We start from the raw sequence: 21,786 nt of genomic DNA on the forward strand, positions 1-21,786 counted from the left end.
CCCTAGAGCTGATAGAGCAGGTCAAACTGAACATAAAAGTCCTGTTTCCGATTTTGGAAATAATTATTAAAATATTAATTACAAACGCTCAGCGCATGAGCGCGCGCCGCATATAGCGCTCAGCATACCCTGAGCGTTTTTAATTAATAATTTAATACTTATTGCACTAATCGCAAAATGATACAGAACTTTTATGTTCAGTTTAACCTGCTCTATCTGTCCTAGAGAGTTGGGGGTATTATTACCGGACATCTTGTAGATATGTATAATATTGTTCGCTAAGCGTTTTTAATTAATATTTTAATAATTATTGCGAAAATCGCAAAATGACTTAATACTTTTTTGTTTAGTTCACTGTACTCTACCCAACCACTCACGAGCGTTGGCTCATTAGTTATGAGATACCCTGTATATACATACTAAGGGCGCGTTCAGGGAGACACTATTAGCGCTAACAGCTTCATTCTATCTTTGTTACTTATTAAAAGTTGAACAAAGATAGAACGACGCTGTTAGCGCTAATAGTGTCTCCCCGAACGCGCCCTAAGTATGATAAACAAGCTTATATAAAAGATATAAAATAACCACATTTGTATCCCATAATTTAATATTTATATTTTTTATTTTTTTTACTAACACGACATGTGTTCTGACAAGAATTAGAGACCGAAAGCAGGTTAGAAGTACATGTACTGATCATAATGGCGTCGGTACATGTCAGCGCATGCGTAGAAAGGGTCACCTTAGCGCTAATAGTATCTCCCCGAAAGCGCTCTTAGTACATAAAATTCGAGGACATTTTATATAAGCAAAATCTAGGGAGTTAGCAGTCTAGTATTATATAGAAGTCTGTGATCACTTCGCTCACGCGATTGATTTAATACACCTAGATAAATAAAGTCGCTTTATTATATATACCCAAGTAGCACATATTCGTTTCAAAAACGTTTCACAAATGTTTCTGCGAAACATTTTAGAACCGACTTTTGAAAATGTTTTTGATTGGTTAAAATATCCACTTAAAAGACGTTAAGGGAAACGTCATTTTCTAACAAAAAAAACATTTAAGAAACTGTTAAAATACGGTTTTTTTCCTTTATTTATAAAAAATTTGTTTATTCACAGATTCAATAAAATAATGCCTATAATCCATCTATTTTCATCATGTTCTGAATCTCTTGTCGAGATTATATCAGAAGTCAAACTGACAAAAAAGATATAATTTAAATTATACTTTTATTACCTGTTCTTTTAGGATTTATATACATGTTATGAAAACTTGAATACGAGTTATTTAAGTCTGAACACGCCACGTAGCGGCAAACAAAGGAACACGTATATTATAAAATAGATCTTTTTTGTTTTGTCGAAAAGATGATCAAAAAGATATCTTTTCGTCAACTAAAGTTGATTATGATTTTTAGAAGACATCTTTTAGACATTTTTCAAGAGATGATTTTTTTTGTAGGTAAAAAGATCCTTTTAGACATCTTTTAATTTTGTCAGGAAGATAACTTAAAAAAGACATCTTTTCGTCATCTTTTAGTTTTCTGTGCTATCTGGGGATCGTCTTAATAAGTACAGTCTTAATAATGTGTATATATACAGGGTGTCCGGTCGTGACCGCCCCATAGCTCAAGGGCAGATAGAGGAGGTCAAACCGAATAGAAAAGTCCTGTACCATTTTGCGATTTTCAGAATAATTATTGAGAAATTAATTTACAAAGATCGGCAAATCCGGCGCGAATATCAGCCTGCCGCAAAAAAAAAAAAAAAAAAAAAAAATGGCGAGAAGGACGGTCGCTAAGTGCGCGCGGCATAAATAGGCGCCATTGCCTCGCGGTTACCAGGGGCATAACGAGAAGCGTTAATAAGAACAATGAATTACGGATTATTATTTAGTGACCTGCCTAGCGGTGGGTCGTCCTTCTCGCCTTTTTTGCGGCGGGCTGATACTCGCGCCCGATTTGCCGATCTTTGTTAATTAATTTCTCGGTAATTATCACGAAAATCGCAAAATGGTACAGGACTTTTCTATTCGGTTTCATCTCCTCTATTTGTCCTTGAGCTATGGGGCGGTTGCGACCGGACACCCTGTATAATTTTGAATTAAAAAATTAATTTTTGTTCTATTTATAGAAACGTAAAAAATACGTTTCTTAAACCATAATTTTAAAAATGTTTCTGTTGAAACGTTTCTTATTGGTGCATGACGGTTAAAAAATATTGGATACGTTTAGAAAACGTTTATAAAACGAACATGTGCTACCTAGGTATGAAGTGTGAAAATTATGTCCTATTTATGAAACTTTCTTTGTTAATAACTTTTTAAGTAATAACGAACGACGGCTAAAACCTGTTGAACATTACTCAGGACAGTGACCTTGACAACATATGTCAAGATCAAGGTCATTGGAACTGCTTCCCCTATAATAAATAATTATCCAATAAAATAACAAAACTTTTACTAAGAAAAATATTGACATTAATAAAAAAAGTTTGTTTATTTACTACATATCATTTTTGCACAACATGTATATACAGGGTGTCCCATTTTAATTTCTCCAGTGAAATATCTCGAAAAGTAAGCGTTGCCGGAAAAAAAGTTTCCAACAAAAGTTGTAGAGTTTCGGGGGGGGGGGGGCATAAGATGGTATCATTGGTTTGACCTTGAATTTTCATTTGCAGGTCATGTGAAGGTCACGTCGATTTTTTTAAATGGAACATCCTATATATTATTGCATATTCTTGTAGCTTATTTCAAGAGCTTTCCAAAACACTATAATCAAATGTTTTATCGTGAAGTACTTTTCGAGTTATAAAGCTTCAAAGTTGCAATATTTTGACATAAAATACAAGATATCTCCTAAAATATTCATTTTTCGATTACCTTACCCTAATACTTTTATGAACAGAATAATGAGACAAATCAATTGGCGTAATTAAAACACATAATTATGTTAAAGTAAAAATGTGTAACTGCTAGTTGCAAATTCAGATTTTTTCTTAAAGATAACTATGTGTTTTCTTTACACCAATTGATTCGTCTCATTATTCTTTGCATAAAAGTATTAAGGTAAAATAATCGAAAAATGAATATTTTACGAGATATCTTGTATTTTATGTCAAAATATTGCAACTTTCAAGTCTCATAACTCAAAAAATACTTAATGAAAAATACTTTATCATAAGTGTTTTGGAAAGCTCTCGAGGTGAGCTACAAGAATATGCAATAAAAAATAGGGTGTTCCATTTAAAAAAATTAATGTGATCTTTATATGACCTTCAAATAAAAATTCAAGGTCAAACCAATAGTATTATCTTATGACCTCCTCAAAACCATACAACTTTGGTTGGAAACATTTTTCTCAGAAACGTTTCGTTTTCGAGATATTTGACCGTTTTCAAACTTTTCTAATACTCTGTATATACAGTGTCCATGACCACCCGTACCACCCTTTTATTTTGGAAACAGAGCATTTTAGACAAAAATGTTTTAGACAAAAGTTGTATGGTTTTGAGGGGGCCATAAGACGGTAACCATTAGTTTGACCTTGAAGAGTTATTTGAAGGTCACATAAAGATCATGTTTAATTTTTTAAATGGGACACTCTATATATATTTGTATATTCTTGTAGCTAATCTCGAGAACTTTCCAAAACACTATAATAAAATATTTTTTCATTAAATATTTTTCAAGTTATGAAGCTTCTAAGTTGCAGTATTTTGATAAAAATCTTGCCTTGATTGGCTGGATCACGCTTGGATCTTGCCTTGGCTGGCCGAATTATGTCCAAATCGTGCCTTGACTGATCGGACAATGTAAAATAAGACTATCGGAAAGTGAATACTATTTTACGAGATATTTTGTAGGTATTTTTATCAAAATACTGCAACTTTGAAGCTTTATGACTCGAAAAATACTTAATGAAAAAATATTTTATTATTGTGTTTTGGAAAGCTCTTGAGGTAAGTTACAAGAATATGCAAAAATATATAGGGTGTCCCATTTAAGAAATTCAAGGTGATCTTCATATGATCTTCAAACGATTATCGAAAGTCAAACCAATGGCTCCATTTTATGGCGCTTTTCGAACCAAACAACTTTTATTTGAAACATTTTTCTCTAAAATGCTTTATTTTCGAGATATTCGACCGTTTCCGGACTTTTCGAAAACCCTGTATATGTATATTGTTTATTCTCTATATAAATAAATTAATTTCTTTTTTAACAATTTTGTTTATGTTTTTATCATAAACATCAGACAATAAAATTGTTTGGTGATTACTTTGGATGGCGTATTTGATAATATATAGAACAATTTAAGTTACTGTAAGTAATAAGGTACGTTTATATTTATGAAAAGTGAGAAATGCTTTGTAAAATTGGTTAACTTTTGAATCGATAAAAATCCTTCTAGGATACTTGTTTTCTATCTAAAAAGGACCTGTTTACAAAATTTAAACGGAATCGGAGCATGGCCGTTTTCGGAAGAAGAAAACAGAACATAGGAAAGAACGTTAAATCATAAAAAAGCGCCATGCTTTACTAAAATAATATTGAATATAATACATATTTATATTAAAAATATTTTCAAAAATATAACCGAATTACAGCGATATTATGGCAATTGCAGCCAATTACTGAAATTAGCTGAATAAATATGATATACATATATATACATATATATATATATATATATATATGTATAACATATATATATATGTATAACATATACAGGCAAAATTAAAAAGCATTTTCTATTTTGTTTTCAATACTCACAGTATAAGAAAGAAAAATATATTATTTTTATCTTATGTATAATCGACATAATATAAATTAAGTTTTATCTTTGTTGCGTTTTCCCATTATTTATGTATTTATTCAACTAATTTAAGGCTCCCGAATACTCGCCGTGAAACTTCGATGTCGACGGTGGCGACATATAGTTCTGTCTCTTTCTCTCTTTTGGGAAATATGTCAGAAGCAAGAAATGACAGCCCAATTTATATTGCAACCTACGTCGTAATTATTTGCTTTTTGCTAGTGTTGTGATGTGCAACGTATTTATGAAACTTGTGAAAATGTACGGCTGCCAAGCTGTGTAAGGAATAAACTGTGTAAAGTAACATTTTCCTCTCCTTTCGACAGCTGTCAAATCGCGTGTTTTTCCGCATTTCAAGGGTTCATTTCGGACTCAATTTACAGTTATTTATCAATTGTCAGGAGAAAAGATTACCAGCCGTACATTTTTACAGGTGTACTGAAAAGATTGGTAGTATTATTTCGTGTAAATGTGTTTTTATTTACATGTTGATTGCAACATAAATCAGGGTGTCATTTCTCGCTATCTTCTCGCTTATGACGTTATAAGCGAGAAATAGTGACGTACGTCACGATTTCAATATGGCCGTGATGACTACTCAGGAGCCTTAATTAATCAGTAATTAGTTGCAATTGCCGGAGTATTTATATAAAATATTTTATTAATAAATATCATTTTGTATATTTATAAATATGTAAAAAAGATTCAATAAATGATTGACTTTATTAGCATTTTAATTAAATTTGATATTTTTTATTGTAGAATATATATGTTAAAAATCTCTGGATATACATAATTAGGACGCCCGATAAAAAATTGTTATATATAATCAGACAAAAATGGTCGTATCTAATTATAGAAATTTATATACGAAATTTGTCCATTTTATATATAATTATACATAAAATGTTGTAGGCATTGTGTATAAGTATGTATAAGCTTACATATACATAATTCTAATTGCAGCTATCAATCCATTTATATATAAATATACGTAACGTTTTATACGGGGTCATCTATAATTATACATATTTTTACACAATTGTGTAGAATATTGTATAATTATATTCAATTCTGCATAACTATACATAAGAAATTTTTTTTCGGGCGTTTAATACTTTAATAATTTGTACTTTTGTAAAGAGTATAAATTGTTGATAATTAAAGATATATATGTATGTACATACATACATATACGTATAAATTAAAAAAAAATGTATGTAATCTCTTTTTCAGCCGATAAAAATGTTGAAGTCACGCTAATTTGCCAAAATATTAGTACTAACATCCCTGCATTGCAAAAAGCAACTGATCCCATACAACAGCTTTTTCTTGATAAACTCAGAGTGTAAGTCGAAAAGCGTGTAAGTATATCTTTTTTGGAATTATATATAATTTTAAAAATAAAATAATATAAGTTAAAAACATAAGAATCATTTGATATAGCTACAGAAATTCGATTCAAATATTAATTCATCACATTAATTTAAATATTTAATTAATATAATAATTAAATAGTGCAGCGTTTTTAAAATTATTGTATTACGTATAAATTACATTATATGTTGAAAAGATTGATCAAAATAGAAAATATGTATGCAAGTTTTATACTACAAAAAAATTACTTTTAATTTAAGAGGTAAAAAATTAGTTGATGCCAGTCTAGGAAAGTGAGTGATAGTCTGAACTAGAAAAACTGAACGTACAATATGGTGGTGCTAAAGAAATAGACATGACACAATTTCCTCAGTTCTAATTTGATACACAATTATGATTTATATGTCTATTAAACAGATATCTGTTATTTTTATATTTAAGAGTTATTACAAAAATTGTGTATTTATTTTTACATAACTATTATGTCAAAATATATACATGTAGTTAAAATGATGTAACATATGTTATGCATCTCACAGTTATCAATTAACGATGGGCGCGTAATTAACGTTGTTACTGTTAACTTTGAAACGCATCATTAACAGGCTCGTCGTCGTCTTCATCCTCCTCACCCTCGCTCTCAAAGGTATTGTCAGGAATATCGTATAACCGAATCATAGGCTTATTTGGATCCTTCATTATCAAATACTTGCCGTCCTTCTGTTTCATGCAAATGTCAATAATACATCTCAGAATACCCCACGCGTTGTCCATGTTCAGGTTGATTTGTGTCGCAAACTCGTTCGGTTTGTACTGCTGCGTACCCAGAATCACGTGCTTGCTGGAGTCCCGTACTATAGCGCGCGATACGTATCCGAATTTCAGCTGATCCGAACCGGCGAGCAACGCCTGAACCGTCCACTTGGCAAGTTTGCAGGCGTTATTGCGTAATTCGTTGGCTAAAACCGCGCCGCGCTGTGTGTCCAGCTTCTGACGCCACTCGACTCCATTAGCCAGCTTCGAGTCCCATTCGTTCAATGCCTTGATTGTTAAGAATTGATTCTCGTTATTGGGACCTTGCATCACGGCGTCGTGCTCGCATCGAGCGACGAGCACAATGCCATGGTTGAGATCCCATTTACGATAACGATAAGCCACGCTTGCCACGTCGCTCTCCTCCTCTTCCGAGATGAACGGATTGCCCTCTTCAAATTTGTAATGTGGCTCGTTCGACTTGAGTACCTGCTGCGAGAAATTATGATTAATGAAAGTCGCCTCGAGGGCGAGATTTCTCGGTGAATTTAGCGAATTGCCGTCGTCCTGAGGTGGCTCCACGCTGGTCTCGTTCACAGTCAACAGATCAAACTCGGTGTTGTCGCGCTTGTCGAAGAACAGCTTGTCGCCGATCTTCTCGATGACGATGTCCCACGAATAATTGCTGCGCGTACAACACATGATGGTGGCCAGGATAGCGTCGGTGGCGTAAACGTTTCCCTCGGTCTTCGATAGTTTACGGACGATAGGATCATCGGTGGTTGTGACCGTGTGGAAGATACGATCGATTCTCTGCAGTGGCTTCTCGCTCTTGACGTTCACGCGGTCGTACGTCTTGTCATAATACTCGAGCGAGCCGCAGCACAGTATATCTTCGCCATCATTCACGCCGGGCAACGAGAGCTTGGCCAATCGCGGGAAGTCCATCTCCTCGATAGTGATCCAGTCTGGTCGCACCGTCACGGAAGCATCTCGAATCTTGGGCGGTTGATTCTTGTAATTACGTAGACCTTGCTGTCTGCCCCAGCGTTTCGCCTGTCCCTTACGCTCCCGTTCTCGCAACTTGAGCTTCCCTAGCTGCTGCATCTGACTCAACCCACCGCGTTGACCGCCACGACCGCGTAAGTTGCGCTGATTATGACGGAAGCGGCCACGTTGATATGGCGGTTTCTGTACACGGGTAGTGTCCACCAAGTGAAAAGTAGTCTCGTCCTCGTCGTGGTAATAAGCATATTGACTGCCGGAACCAAATTGTGATGTATATTTGTCTGAAAAAAATACGCCACTAATACATTATCTGATATATTCCTCATAAAAAAACATGATATAAAGCAATACCTTGATCGTTACGTACAACTCTTATGAATAATAAACTATGTCAAATTGATACGTTAATAAACATTTTGCACAAGAAGAGATCTTTAGTATAACATTTTTATAATTTTTTAATGCAATATAATATCAATAAAATAGAAAATTACAAGAGTATCTATTTTTAGATAAAATAAAAATGGATTTACTGCATAAAAATATATAAATAAAAAAAAAAAATTTATATAAATATATATATATATATATATATATATATATATATATAATATACATAATCATTGACAATAGCTTCTTCTTGTTTATGTAACAGCCTCTTCAATATTATAAATCTAATTTAAGATCAAATTATAATATTGCGATCAAGATTTAATTATGTATCACTATTCAGTCATATGCATACCTTGGATTCTTCACAAAATTCATTCTTATATTTAAATAAAATGTAGAAAATTATAAAAATTAAAGAATTTGATATAGTACATCAAGCATGATATACATCTGTCAAACCTTTCGTTCCAGAATTCAGTCTTAAATTTAATTACATAAAAGCCTTTCATCAATCAAATGCAATGCAAAAAATCCCAATAAGACTGCTCCCAAATCCTTCAAAGTTTCCAAGGTAATTCTGAAGGAGAGTAGTACCTGAGTATGCGCAGTGACGTGAAAAAGTGTGCAAAATTACAATTTGGTGTAAGATTTCAAACATAGGTTTAATAAAAAATAATATTGAAACTTCCACGCAATACTGTCAGCTTTGATAGTTCCCACACTCTCAAGTATTGTTATATTTTTTATAGGGGACAGGGCAAACCCTCGCCTCCTCTGTGCACTCCTACCTATAAGCGTTCTTTTCTAGCATGTATATACATACTATGTATGCATACATAGTATAGTATAGCATTGTACATACTATATATACATATAGAAAAGAATGCTTAGGTAAAAGTGCACAGGGAGAATGGGGTTTTGCCCCATCCTCCATAAAAAAATATAACAAAACTTGAAAGCATGGAAACTACCAAGGCTAACAGTACTGCGTAGAAGTTTCAATATAAATTTGTAATTTTCCCCACTTTTACAGGTCACTGCGCGTGCTCAGGTAGTCTGCTCTTGCACATCTTGATATCACAGAAATTATAACCTCGCAACTGTCACTTTTTAACACGTTATAACTTTTTTTCTGTTGTAGAGCGACGATTTTTATTTGTGAATTCGTGTTTTACACACAAAAATAATATTGCTAAGTTTTAACAAAAATGGTGAGGAGGACCATTCTCTTTCAGAATTACCGTTTCCAAGTTTTGAAGTTAAGTGAACATCAATCAAAAGAGAGACGAAATACGTACTTGGGAACTTTTTATCCTGGAAGGCCGGCGTCGTCCAGTCAGAAATCTATAATGGGAGGCATAAATGAGGCTTATTTACAGCGAAAGACAAAAGATCTCGCATATGCTCACCTTGCCCAACCTATCGCATTTGGAAAATGGCTGATAAGGAATGTCCTTAAATTGATCCGGCAGCTCGCACGGACCCCAGCCGTCCAGATTGTGTTGGATCGCCGGTGCGAGGAAGTGGGCCACCTCCTCCTTTGGGACGGGATCGACCAGCACCACTACGTCCACTTCTGTCATACTGTTACTCGATCGAATTTTCTTCTTCTTTGAATTTTATTGGCCTCAACTTTCCCTTGTTAAAGGATTTAGTAAATGTTGACCATTAAATGATAGATGTAAAATCGATTAAAACTGTCTTGCGTCTAAAATTTACAACGCTGATGTTTAACACTCGTAAAATTAATAAAAACTATGTGGGAAATCACAGTAAGAAACCCAGAATGAGCTAGATGAGACAAAATCAACGTAAGCACGCGGTAACTCAGAAAAATCCAAATATTAAAATATTAATTATTTTCAAAAATTCTCATTCCTAAAGAAAGTGTAACGTTCTTCAACCGAATTTTTCGTGTATCGAAATGCAAACCACACCTTTGCGCCACACTACACACTACGCGGCACGCGGCGGTACGAGAGAGAAACCTGAGCGATGTAACCAACTACTGATTATTGAAAAGCGCCAGAATCACTTTTTAAAATCGCCTAAATTGCCCAGTCCTCTGTGGGAGCGTTCAAAAAGTAGATTTTTTTAGATTTATTTTTAATAATATAATAGTAGATTAATTTTTTAGCATTACAGTCGGACCTCTTACCCTACGACCGTCTTATACTACGAAACCTCTTAAGCCTCGTCTACAATAGCCGTAAAATGTAAGGTCGCAAGCAAATTGACCAATGACAGTTAAGCATTTTCGAAAATGCTTGACTGCCATTGGTCAATTTGCTTGCGACCTTACGTTCTACGGCCATTGTAGATGACCCATGATCCTACGATAAAAAATCCTCTCATGCTACGACCGCGAAAGGGGAATTATACCCCCACTCTTAAATTTTTGTCGATCAAAGGGGAAGATTCCGGACCGAAAATGTCGTATGATAAGAGGTCTGACTGTATATTGAAATATCGCCTAAACCGCAAAATTACCCAAACAATATCGCCTAAATTGGCGCCTATCGCAAAATCAAAGTTTAGAGCGCAAAGTTGCTTTTCATATCACCTAAATTGCGATTAATCGCCCAAGTTGGCAACACTGAACCTGAGAGACGCCACGCTAGCTCCATAAAGTTAGTCAAAACACTTTGATTTTTTTATAATTAAAATTAACTAATCGTTTGGTGGTCGTTTGGTGGTGATTGGTAGTCTAATTAAAACGTTTGATGGTTCATCGTTTTTTTTAATTAAATAATAAAAATTTTGAAGTAAAGTTAGCCGAATATTTTTATTTTTCGTCCAATCGAGTTAAACAAGAGCTTATTCGATACAGAATCGTTAGGTGGTCACGAATAAATTCTTTACAACGTTTGGTGGTCCATAGTTTATTCGAAAAATGAAAAAAATCATGTGCGGTAAAATGACGACGGGCGACGTATAGTGACATGGACGTGCGCTGCGGTCACGCGCGCATGCGTTTTAGTAACTTATAAAAAATTTTAAATAAATCTTTTTTAATTTTAAATAATTCCTTTTTAATAATGTAGCTATGCAAGGTGCAAACCCATGTGGAATTGTATATGCATTACAAAGTACATGCTTAGGTGGGAGTGTACAGGGGGACGGATAAAAAAATCAAAGTGTTTTGGCTAACTTTACGGAGCTGAAAACATGTATGAGATGTGGAAAGTAAAATGGCGGAAAGCAGTTTCCCCTGCACGTCTGACGTGACGTCCCCTCTTACCTAAATTAGAGGTTTAAGCTTAGTCCCCCTCTTCCTTAGTCCGTGGTAATATCGAAAAATGAATCTAGCCAAAGAGTAAAAAGAAACAGGAGGGAATGTATCGGTGGTGGGGGCTAGCCAAATCGCTGACAGAAGCCGCCATCTTGAGTGTCCACTTTTATTAGCATCGTCTGCTGCTGTTGTCAGAGAGACACATGCGCGTATTATTTTGCACAATTATTAATTCTAAAAAAAAATAGTGAAATAAAATTATGGTGCATTGTCAGGCCTGTGGCATAACAACAACAGCCCGAAATTATGGGATAATATTTCATCGGTTAATAATTGTTATCAATATAATAACAAGAATTTAATATTTTATTTAGATATACTATTTAAAGGACAGTAAACAATGTGTTAAAATTTCAATATTATTAATATATATTATTTTATTTGTTGCATATTAAAATTATATATTTCAATTTAATTTTATTGAGTTGATTTTATTAAAAATATTAAGTATATTCCATATTTATATTTAAAACTTTGTTCTTCCAGCATTTCCAAAAAGCCATTCAATTTTGGCGTATATAGCCATTTTGCAGCCATAAGCAGCCATTTTGAGTGTCCACTTTTATGCTGGTATATATAGGCATTTCCGTCCGTTTAGCTCGAGCCATATGCTCCCTCCTGTTCCTTTTTACTCTTTGAATCTAGCCATGTAGTTTCTCCCGCTTTAAAATGGATCCAGTTGGCACTAGCATACTGTAAGGAAAAAGTGTCTTATGAAGAATGGCGGCATGGCCTCTCTCAGAGTGCGTTCCTTTTGGACTCTTACACGCTTAAAGCGCTTATAAGCATTGCTTACGCTGTTCCATTTGGAATTATAAGCGCTTATAAAGGTATTAATGACGTCACTGTGATGTCATAACTTGTGCTAACAAATGCTTATTTCATCGAGGTAGGGCAGCAAAAGCGTGAGCGCTTACAGCGCGTGAGCGTTCATATGGAACGCACCCGTGGTATCGCATAGTGAACAGAAAAATGGATTTAAATTGTAATGTGATTAATATATGGTTAATATTTACTTAATAACTAAAATGTGATTTAATAAATTGTGCATTGGTATATGATGATAAAATCTTTTCTACGTAATTCTTTAAGCGTAATATTGCAATTTTCTCGCGATACTTATTAAGAATTAAAAGAATGTTTTCTACTTCTGTATTAAATTTTAAAGAATCTCCATCGTCATCAAACAATATTTCGAACATTATTACAATTAGCGAACACAAAAGAACAATCTGTTTTTCCGCCATTTTTACATGCTCACGATGCTCATGCACCCAAAAGGAACAATTTTCCGTTTGTAATTTTAAGCGCTTAAGCAGCAAACGGAACGATTGAAAATAGCGCTTATAAGCGTGAGCGCTTACAGCGCGTGAGCGTTCATATGGAACACACCCTCAGTCTTCCCTCTGTTCAGAAATACACAATTGATTTTCTAGTCTAGTTTTCACCGAGCGCTTAATCTGGTTTCAATTCGGAGCAAAATGAGATTGAAATCGGTGGAAATTCTGCTTTATTTCTAAATTACAGCGGTCTTAATTTTAGAAATATTCAGTATTTGATTATATCTTTGTCATTACTGTGTAAATTTAATCTTAAAATTATCTGTCATTATAAATTATGATATTATGGCTATATGAACACTACTTATAATGTAATTATAATGTAATTCTTTTCTTTCGACACCTGCCCAATGTACGCATGTACCGATCTATCTAAATATTCGAGGCGTATAAGAAAAGATTTTTTAAATTTCTCTTACTTGATTTTTGACCTGTTATATTATGAACTATCACTTTGTGAGTATGTGCGTGTGTGTGTGAGTATGTACACGTAAAGTGATAGTTCATAACATAATGGATCAAAAATCAAGCAAACGGAAAAAAATCTTTTTTTAAATATATATATATATATATATATATATATATATATATATATATATATATATAAATAATATTTTGAATAAAATTTTAAGCTTGTATCTTTTCTCTTAATTTTCAAGCTTCTAAAAATAATTATATATATATATATATTTTAAACGTATAATAAAAAGATCTTTTTATTCCATTTTTTTTACTTTTGATCTATTGTTATAAACTATGGCGCAAAATTCAAATTTGACAAATCAAGTAGCAATGCGGAGGGTGTGGTTTCAGATCAAATGTGGTCGAATTTAGTCAAATGTGTATCAGAGGTTGCGTTTGATTGACCAATCAGGACAAAAAACTAAAAATTTCTTTATTCTGATTGGTTAATGCTTCGAAGCATCTCTATCATTTTTCCGACCACAGTCTAATGCGCACATACAGTAGCGCACACGTGCATCCGTGCTTAGCCTTGTGTAAAGTGAAATAAGAAAGTTTGGGTCATTATCAATCAACTTTTTTCTTTTATCACTGGACTGTTAAATCTATTTTTATTGATCATCATTGACGTTTGCGAACTATTGGTATAATAATTGGTATAATAATCAACAGTAAAGTAGCTAAAATAGCTGGAACTGAGTGAAAAATGCCTGCGAACAAGTCGAATTTATCGACACCCCGTAAGGAAAAGTCTGGTAATGGGCTGATCGCCGCTACTGCCGCCACTACCTCCAAGAAAAAGAAGCGTCCTGCCTGCATTAAGCATAAAAAACATTGCAAGCAATATCTGGTGAGTGTAAGCAACGAGTTAAACCTATTGTGATGCAAATTGAACGGCCATATTGACGTGCGTTCCGAGGAGAAGAGCGATGAGCGTTGATTTATAAAGTCGATTTATAAATACCAGCAATCTATATATTTCGATTGATCGTTCCAAGAATGATCCATTCCTTTACATATAGTGCATCGCGTGACTGTTTTCTGTTACAATACAAAGAGTATGTCAAAGAGTATTTTTCAATAAAATGCTAAAGGTTAGGGATATTTCTCTTGAGAGAATATTAAGTGTTATTGACCTCGCAAACGTTGAGACTCAACCGTTGACTCTGAGACGATAAAAAATAACTATGCGGGGAAAACGCGGTTTTTACTTTCTAAGCTTGTAAATTTTTTTTCTTTTTTTTTTTTTACGAGAATCAAAATATAGAAATATTTCATTTTAAATATAAAAGAGAAAAATTGAGAGAAAGAGAGAGAGAGAGAGAGAGAGAGAGAGAGATGCTTAGAAAGTGCAATTAAAATGCATAATTGTGCGAATTTTTTTTCTTTTTTTTTGGTATATTTATATAGTTCATTTTTCAATTTTATCTAAAGTATGAATATGCAGCTGTTAAAACATAAATAATTTATTGTGACTTATAGCGTGATCGAAATCAGATTAATATAGTTTCTTATACATATTATGTTAGAAATACATATGTATATGCAACTACAATAACCTTATAAGTTCCGTGATATTCTACGAAAATTTTGAGAAAAATATTAGTTTAAAAATTTCTTGTTTTTTGTTTGTTAATGGAAGAACCATGTATAAAACAAAACAATTATTTATCACAATTTATTATATTTAAAATTATATACAGGAAAATTAAAATTTTTTTATGTATTTTTTAAATGTTAATCTTCTTTTTATTTTTGATAAAAATGTGTTGGAATTCATGATGAAAAATAAACAAAAGAAAGAAAAGGAATGGAAATGATAGATCGATGTTGAGTATTTTAATATTGTGTGATACAATTTGTATTCCCAGTTTTTTTTTATGTTGTTGCATATTAAACAATTGAATATATTTAAAGTATTATATTACTATAGTGTAATTATATTATAAAGCCCAAGATCGGTAATATCATCAGGATGAATTTTATTAAAATACAATATAATATTTATTTAATTAAATTATAACAATCTAAATAGAATCTATATTATTCTATACAAATATTTAGCGAAAGCGTAAGCAAGTACGCTAGGTCTATGTTGATAATTTTATGTAAATTTTTAGACCCTGTTTAACTCGCGTGTTATATGATATGTATGTGATAAATACGAAGGCATTAAAAAGAATAAAATCAAAATTTGATGATGTAATATCACAAGGAATTGGTTCCAGCATTGTATTGTATCCAGCATTTTTGTCATAAATTTCAATACTCGTCGAATACCTATTATATTGTACAATTTGTAGCAATACATAAACGACGTTATATAAATATTATGTTTTAATATTTTATTTTTAAAACAAGCACATCCTCCTTCCTTCTTTCTTCCTTTTTTATACTTTAGAATATTATTGCATCTTTTGTGCACTGTATCTGTATTCTTTTTTCGCACAATCTTACTTTCTTTGATAAAGTATGTAATGGAAGATTTATCAAGTTATACCAATTTGTTTCAATTAAATTTTTAATTAACGTTATATATATACACAGTGTGTTTTCTGCTGTAAGTGGCTATTCCTTTTTATCTTTTAAACTAATTGTAAGAGAGATAAATCGTAATAAATATATATCACGTTAAACGGCATAAACTGAATTCTACTGTAAATATAATTGTTTGCAAAAGCTGTTAAAGAAGAGATATACATATTTTTTTATATAATACGGATATTTCAATATAATAAAAGTTGTAGCATTGTTCAAAGTTAATACAACGATATAGAGTTAATGTAATTATTTCACAAATTATAAAAATTTTATTAATTTGAAATATCGTGGGCAATGTCTATCTTTTCATTTTTGATCCTACGATATGATTAACTTTTGATTCCTATATTAGAGGTATATATTGATATATATTATCATTTGATCATAATACTTATTTACATTTTTTCAAGTAATACGTTTTTTGAGAGATATTCAAAGTTGTACTTTTTAACGATTGACTCTGTATAACTCAATTGAAATAATTTCGAATATTTTTGTCATAAAACATTTTGCATATAATCTTGTTTGTCACATTTATTCAACTAAGCGTCACTAATTCAATCTTGTCGAAGATTGAAAATGTAGTGTATTTGTTCTTTAAAAAAAAAATAACTATAATCTTTTTAAGTGAAGATTTCCGTATTGAAATTATATCATATATTTTATAACACCTCTTCATCGAGCAAAAATAAAAATACTTTTGTTATACATATAATGAAGATTTAGCCTATCGATTAAGCCTATGAGAAACTCAAGCAATGTTGACATTATTGAAATATAATTTATAAAATATTACGAGTTGCACATATAAGCATATGATTCGTCTTGTTATTTACTTCGTGCAAAATGATGTGTGGGCTTGACATGAGTTTTTTGAAATCAGGTTATATTATAAATTTTGTAGTAAATATTCGAATTAACTTACATTTCTCACGGATTATTTTCGTTTTTATTTTATATTACAGAGAGTAGATTCCTAAATAATATGCTTCGAATTTTGTGGTCTTTTTTGGTGAAATGAAATATCATTATTTTCATACTTGTATAATCTTTTCGTTATACCATTTGTGTTATATTTTTTTTGTTTTATATTTCTTTCCTACTTGCGTTTATATTTCATTTACATTTGCTCGTTATTGTGTCATTGTTAGAATTGTATACGAAAAAAAACATTATACTAAATATTTAGCACAATTTTTATTCCAAGTACTAGTTTATTTTTTTGATAAATTAATGAACTTTTTTAATATTATGTCAGAATTATTTTTTCTAAATAATTAGTAAAAAAACATATAATTTAATAAAATGTAAAAAATTGAAATTTTTTTATTTAACTTAAATACTTTATTAAGAGAATATTTATCATAATATAATGAAGTATAAATATATATTATAATAATTTATAATTTCAAATTATTTATAAATTATGTTTTATATTATATTGTGCATAAAAATATTAAAGTAAAATCAAAAGTAAATATTACATATTTAGCTTATATAAAATTTTGCTACAAATTAAAGTATGTATTTTCGTAAACTATTCAATTTTTGATTAGCCTATCGTTATAACTTTTTATGCCGAATATTGCGAAGAATTGATTTATATAAAAAATCAGGATAGTTTTATTTAAATAAACTTGGTTAATCTTTACATGACCTTGAAAAATGACATTGAAATTCAAGATAATCACTTTTTTGCCATTCAAAATTCTATTAATTTTGTTTAAAACATTTTTTTATATGATGACAAAAAAGAGAGATATACAACACTGTTTTCATTAAAAAAGATAGCCTGTTTATGTCCACCGTAATGATAGAGTAACGAGTGAGTTTGTCATTGTATAAGCTGTATAAAGCGATGATATTCTTTTGCGTAATAAAAAAATTCTAGTTCTTCTATTGCCCGCGGGGATTTAGACACAAATTCATCGTGGTTCCATGTACACTTTTCCTTTCTTAAATATTCAGCATGTTGAATAGAAAGCAGCGAATTCTCGGGTTTATATAGGTCATGAATATATGTTATTTAACGCGGATCGAAGCGTGGTCAAGGCGGATATCGCTCGAGAGTGGCCTGCGCTACTTCGGATCGATGTTAGACATTACGACGCGTCTTTCTGTAATAGCTACTGTGCGTCATTGCAGATAAATGGATAAAAACTGTTTAAAAATGAAAAACATTTTATTATTCAAGAAATATATTTTAATTTATGTTTAATTCAATTTAATTTTATATTTAATCATGAAATTTCCTTATTACTTAAATCTTAATATATAATTATTGTTACATGCAGTGTGGGCTACATCTAAAAATTAATAGTCTGGATACACCTTTTGATAATTTTAGAATAAATAAAAATAGAATGTATTAAAATTTTGAGGGATTTTATGAAATAATAAAAGCTATTTCTTTTAACTAGGCATCTATTCCTCATTGAACAAGGGAGTGGGAGTGACTCAAAAATCTTAACCGACAAGAACAGTCTCATTTATAAAAATACTTTTGGAGATAAGAAAAATGACTTTTGAAAGAATTTGCTATGATCTTTCAGTCTATGCTCATGTGAACAAAAATGATCATTCTTTGCGTTATTCAGGATTTACAACGAGGATGTGACGGATATCGGATTCCATATATATGTATGTAAGTGTGTGCTGGCTTTCTACAGTTTGACAGTGAGCCAATCGATTAAAAGCTGTTAAGGTTTTCCAACATTTCGGAGTAATTAGTTCAACTTCGAAATTTTAAACGATAATATGTACGAAATTTTTTAAACGATACCTTTTCCGAAAGATAGATAGAACGAAGGCAATTGAGTGATCACTTGACATGAACCTGCTTTTTCTTTTGAGATTAACTTATTTAAAAGACCGAGTTTAGCAAAATCAAAATTTGGGTGTTTTGCGACATCAAATTATCACTATACTGATTGTGAGTCTATAACTTTTAACGATTTCATTATCGTTACACGTCGTTGTGTATGTATTTTGACATGTCAGAATACTTGCGCGATATGTATTAACATTACTGAAGTGGCAACATTAACATTTACTAGTATAAGTACATATATATATCTCCCGATTTACACACGAAAGTAAATTTAACCGAAGAATCTTCTCGTAATATGTATGTATATTATGCGTAATACTAATGCGATATTTAAACTTTAAAAACTCATAACACTTTAGGAAATGTTTAAGACTCCCGAGTAGTCGCCGAGAAACTCTGAGTTGACGGTGGCAACAACCATAGTGAATAAGAACCCTGTCATTATGCTCTTCTTTTTTATCTCGTATTATCTGAATCATTCTTTCTCTTTTTGTCTCACATTGATGTTTGAAAGCGACGTTTTGACAGCCAAATTATTCTTCCGTGCCATTTTTAAATAAAAAAGTATTTCAATGAAACAATACTATAGAGCGTTTCAGCACGGAGTATTTGTAAAATACTCCGAAAACTAAGCTTAATAAAGGATATACTATGTGGAAGGAATATTTTCCACTTCTTTAGACTATTAAACCGTTTTTTTCTCAAATAGGCTTATTTTGACACTCATTTTACGATTATTTATCAACTGTCAAGGGAAAAGCTTAGTTTTCGGACAATTTTACAAGTGTGCTAAAGCGATCTGTAGTCTTGTTTCATCGAAATATCTTTTTATTTAAAATGGCACGCAAGGATTCTCAGAGTATTATTTCTCGCTTATGACGTTATAATTCCAATATGGCCGCGATGGCTACTTGGGAACCTTAACATAAAAAAATTACAACTAACTTGGAAATATCTCGATATCAACTATAAACATTTGTAATAAAAAACAGGGATTTCTATTTAAAAATTTCAAAATGATCTCAATATCATTTATAAGGTCATAAAAATCCTATTATTTACTCCTTCAAAACCAAGCAACTTTTGTTTGAAACATTTTTTTGCATAATGTGTTTCTTGAGAAATACTTCTCAAATGATAATTTCTAGTGACATTCTATATATTCAGATCTCGAGTTCTATATTTTTAAAAAACTTTCTTATAAGCATGTTTCATTCAAAATCTAAAGAACTTCTAAAAAGTATTCTCTTTTTTTTCATTTTTTTACTCTTTTTTTTTCTTTCTGCATATTTTCTCTTGCATTTTTTCTTTTTCTCTTTTTTCTTTATAAATTATATTATTATATATACTTCTACGAAAGTTAGTAGTTTAGTAATCTATAAAAGTCTGTGTATATATCACACACATAAACACACACATAAACACACACACACATACACACGCGCACGCACGCACGCATGCATATACATCCATATATTACACAATATATCATACCAGCTTTTCGCCCCGCGCTTCGCGCGGACCTCAAAGCCTTTACCTAATACTGACCTCGCTATTATTAGTTCTCACACAATTTATAATTCTTCAATTTTCAAAACCTCTCTATATAATAATTTTCGTAAGAAATTTTAGATTTCACTTAATAAGATATCCTTGATTGCTTATTTCTTCAATCTATTTATACATATATCGCGAAAAAAATTTTAAATGGCAGAGAAATCTGGAAAAACACTTTTTTGCGAAAATATAACCTCCTATAATTAAAAAATTAAATTTAAAAATTTAGAAAAAAATCACATAGGAACCATCCTCGATAAATTTAAAACGAAACATTTTGGACACATTGGCAGAGAAATCTGGAAAAACATTATTTTCGCGAAAACATAATCTCCTATAATTGAAAAATTAAATATAAAAATTTAGAAAAAAACCACATAGGAACCATTCTCGATAAATTTAAAACAAAACATTTTGAACACATTGTCAGAGAAATCTGGAAGAACATTTTTTTCGCGAAAACATAACCTCCTATAATTAAAAAATTTAGAAAAAATCATATAAGAACCATCCCCGAAAAATTTAAAACAAAACATTTTGAACACATCGGCGGAGAAATCTGGAAAACAATTTTTTTCTCGAAAACAGCCTTCTCTATAATTTAAAATAGAAAAAATTATTAAAAAATGTGATTTCTCACTGTTTTGAATCATTTTGAACACATTGGCAGTATTAAGTCATTTTGCGATTTTCGCAATAATTATTAAAATATTAATTAAAAACGCTTAGCGAACAATATTATACATATCTACAAAATGTCCGGTAATAATCGCTCCAACTCTCTAGGACAGGTAGAGCAGGTCAAACTGAACATAAAAGTCCTGTATCATTTTGCGATTAGCGCAATAATTATTGAACTATTAATTAAAAATGTTCAGCGTATGCTGAGCGCTATATGCGCTCATACGTTGACCGTTTTTAATTAATATTTTAATAAATATTGCGAAAATCGGAAAATGATACAGGACTTTTATGTTTAATTTGACCTGCTCTATCTGCCCTAGAGAGTTGGGGCGATTATTACCGGATATCTTGTAGATATGTATAATATTGTTCGCTAAGCGTTTTTAATTAATATTTTAATAATTATTGCGAAAATCGCAAAATGACTTAATACTTTTTTGTTTAGTTCACTGTACTCTACCCACTCACGAGCGTTGGCTCATTAGTTATGAGACACCCTGTATATTACTGTTAAATTTTCGATATGAAGAACAATTATTATAAAAAAGATAACAAGTTATTTTTAAAATTCAATTTGTGATATAGTGATCATGCAGCTTGTATATTGTTTATAGTTTATTATAAATCCTAACCCCATAGTATAACAATTATAAACTGTCCAGCTATAGCATTTTTATATTTCTCTTTTTTACAATCCGCGAAGGAACAAATAATAGTATAGAA

At 31.5% G+C, this 21,786-nt stretch overlaps 2 protein-coding genes across 6 annotated transcripts in view; one reads left to right on the forward strand and one right to left on the reverse strand.

Annotated features, from left to right (window-relative positions):
• Positions 1 to 6,334: 6,334 nt before the first annotated feature.
• Positions 6,335 to 10,535, reverse strand: LOC140667827 (eukaryotic translation initiation factor 3 subunit D-like). Its single transcript, XM_072896102.1, has 3 exons — positions 9,767 to 10,535; positions 9,656 to 9,701; positions 6,335 to 8,245 (listed from the first exon to the last, which is right to left on the reverse strand). Exons 1-3 carry the CDS (start codon positions 9,938 to 9,940, stop codon positions 6,783 to 6,785), a joined length of 1,683 nt encoding a protein of 560 aa, XP_072752203.1. The 5' UTR covers positions 9,941 to 10,535; the 3' UTR covers positions 6,335 to 6,782.
• Positions 10,536 to 13,941: 3,406 nt separating this feature from the next.
• LOC140668164 (uncharacterized) overlaps positions 13,942 to 21,786 on the forward strand; it is a 73,292-nt gene continuing 65,447 nt past the window's right edge. For 2 of the 5 annotated variants that reach the window (XM_072896873.1, XM_072896874.1), the window contains exon 1: positions 13,942 to 14,301. In XM_072896873.1, the coding sequence (XP_072752974.1) occupies positions 14,158 to 14,301 (144 nt within the window). In that variant the 5' untranslated portion in view covers positions 13,942 to 14,157. The remainder of the gene's footprint in view (positions 14,302 to 21,786) is intronic. The other 3 variants (XM_072896884.1, XM_072896883.1, XM_072896879.1) reach the window with 2 other exon arrangements.

The sequence above is a fragment of the Anoplolepis gracilipes genome, chromosome 7, assembly GCF_047496725.1.
Source record: "Anoplolepis gracilipes chromosome 7, ASM4749672v1, whole genome shotgun sequence".
NCBI classification, from domain to species: Eukaryota; Metazoa; Arthropoda; class Insecta; order Hymenoptera; family Formicidae; genus Anoplolepis; species Anoplolepis gracilipes.

What these genes read in the sequence shown, in the direction of transcription:
- LOC140667827 (XM_072896102.1), bottom strand. Translation starts at nt 9,940, where the DNA reads ATGACAGAAGTGGACGTAGTGGTGCTGGTCGATCCCGTCCCAAAGGAG. An exon ending in AATGCGATAGGTTGGGCAAG is followed by an intron (nt 9,702 to 9,766) that starts GTGAGCATATGC and finishes CTCCCATTATAG; the next exon opens with ATTTCTGACTGGACGACGCC. An exon ending in CCAGGATAAAAAGTTCCCAA is followed by an intron (nt 8,246 to 9,655) that starts GTACGTATTTCG and finishes TATTTTTTTCAG; the next exon opens with ACAAATATACATCACAATTT.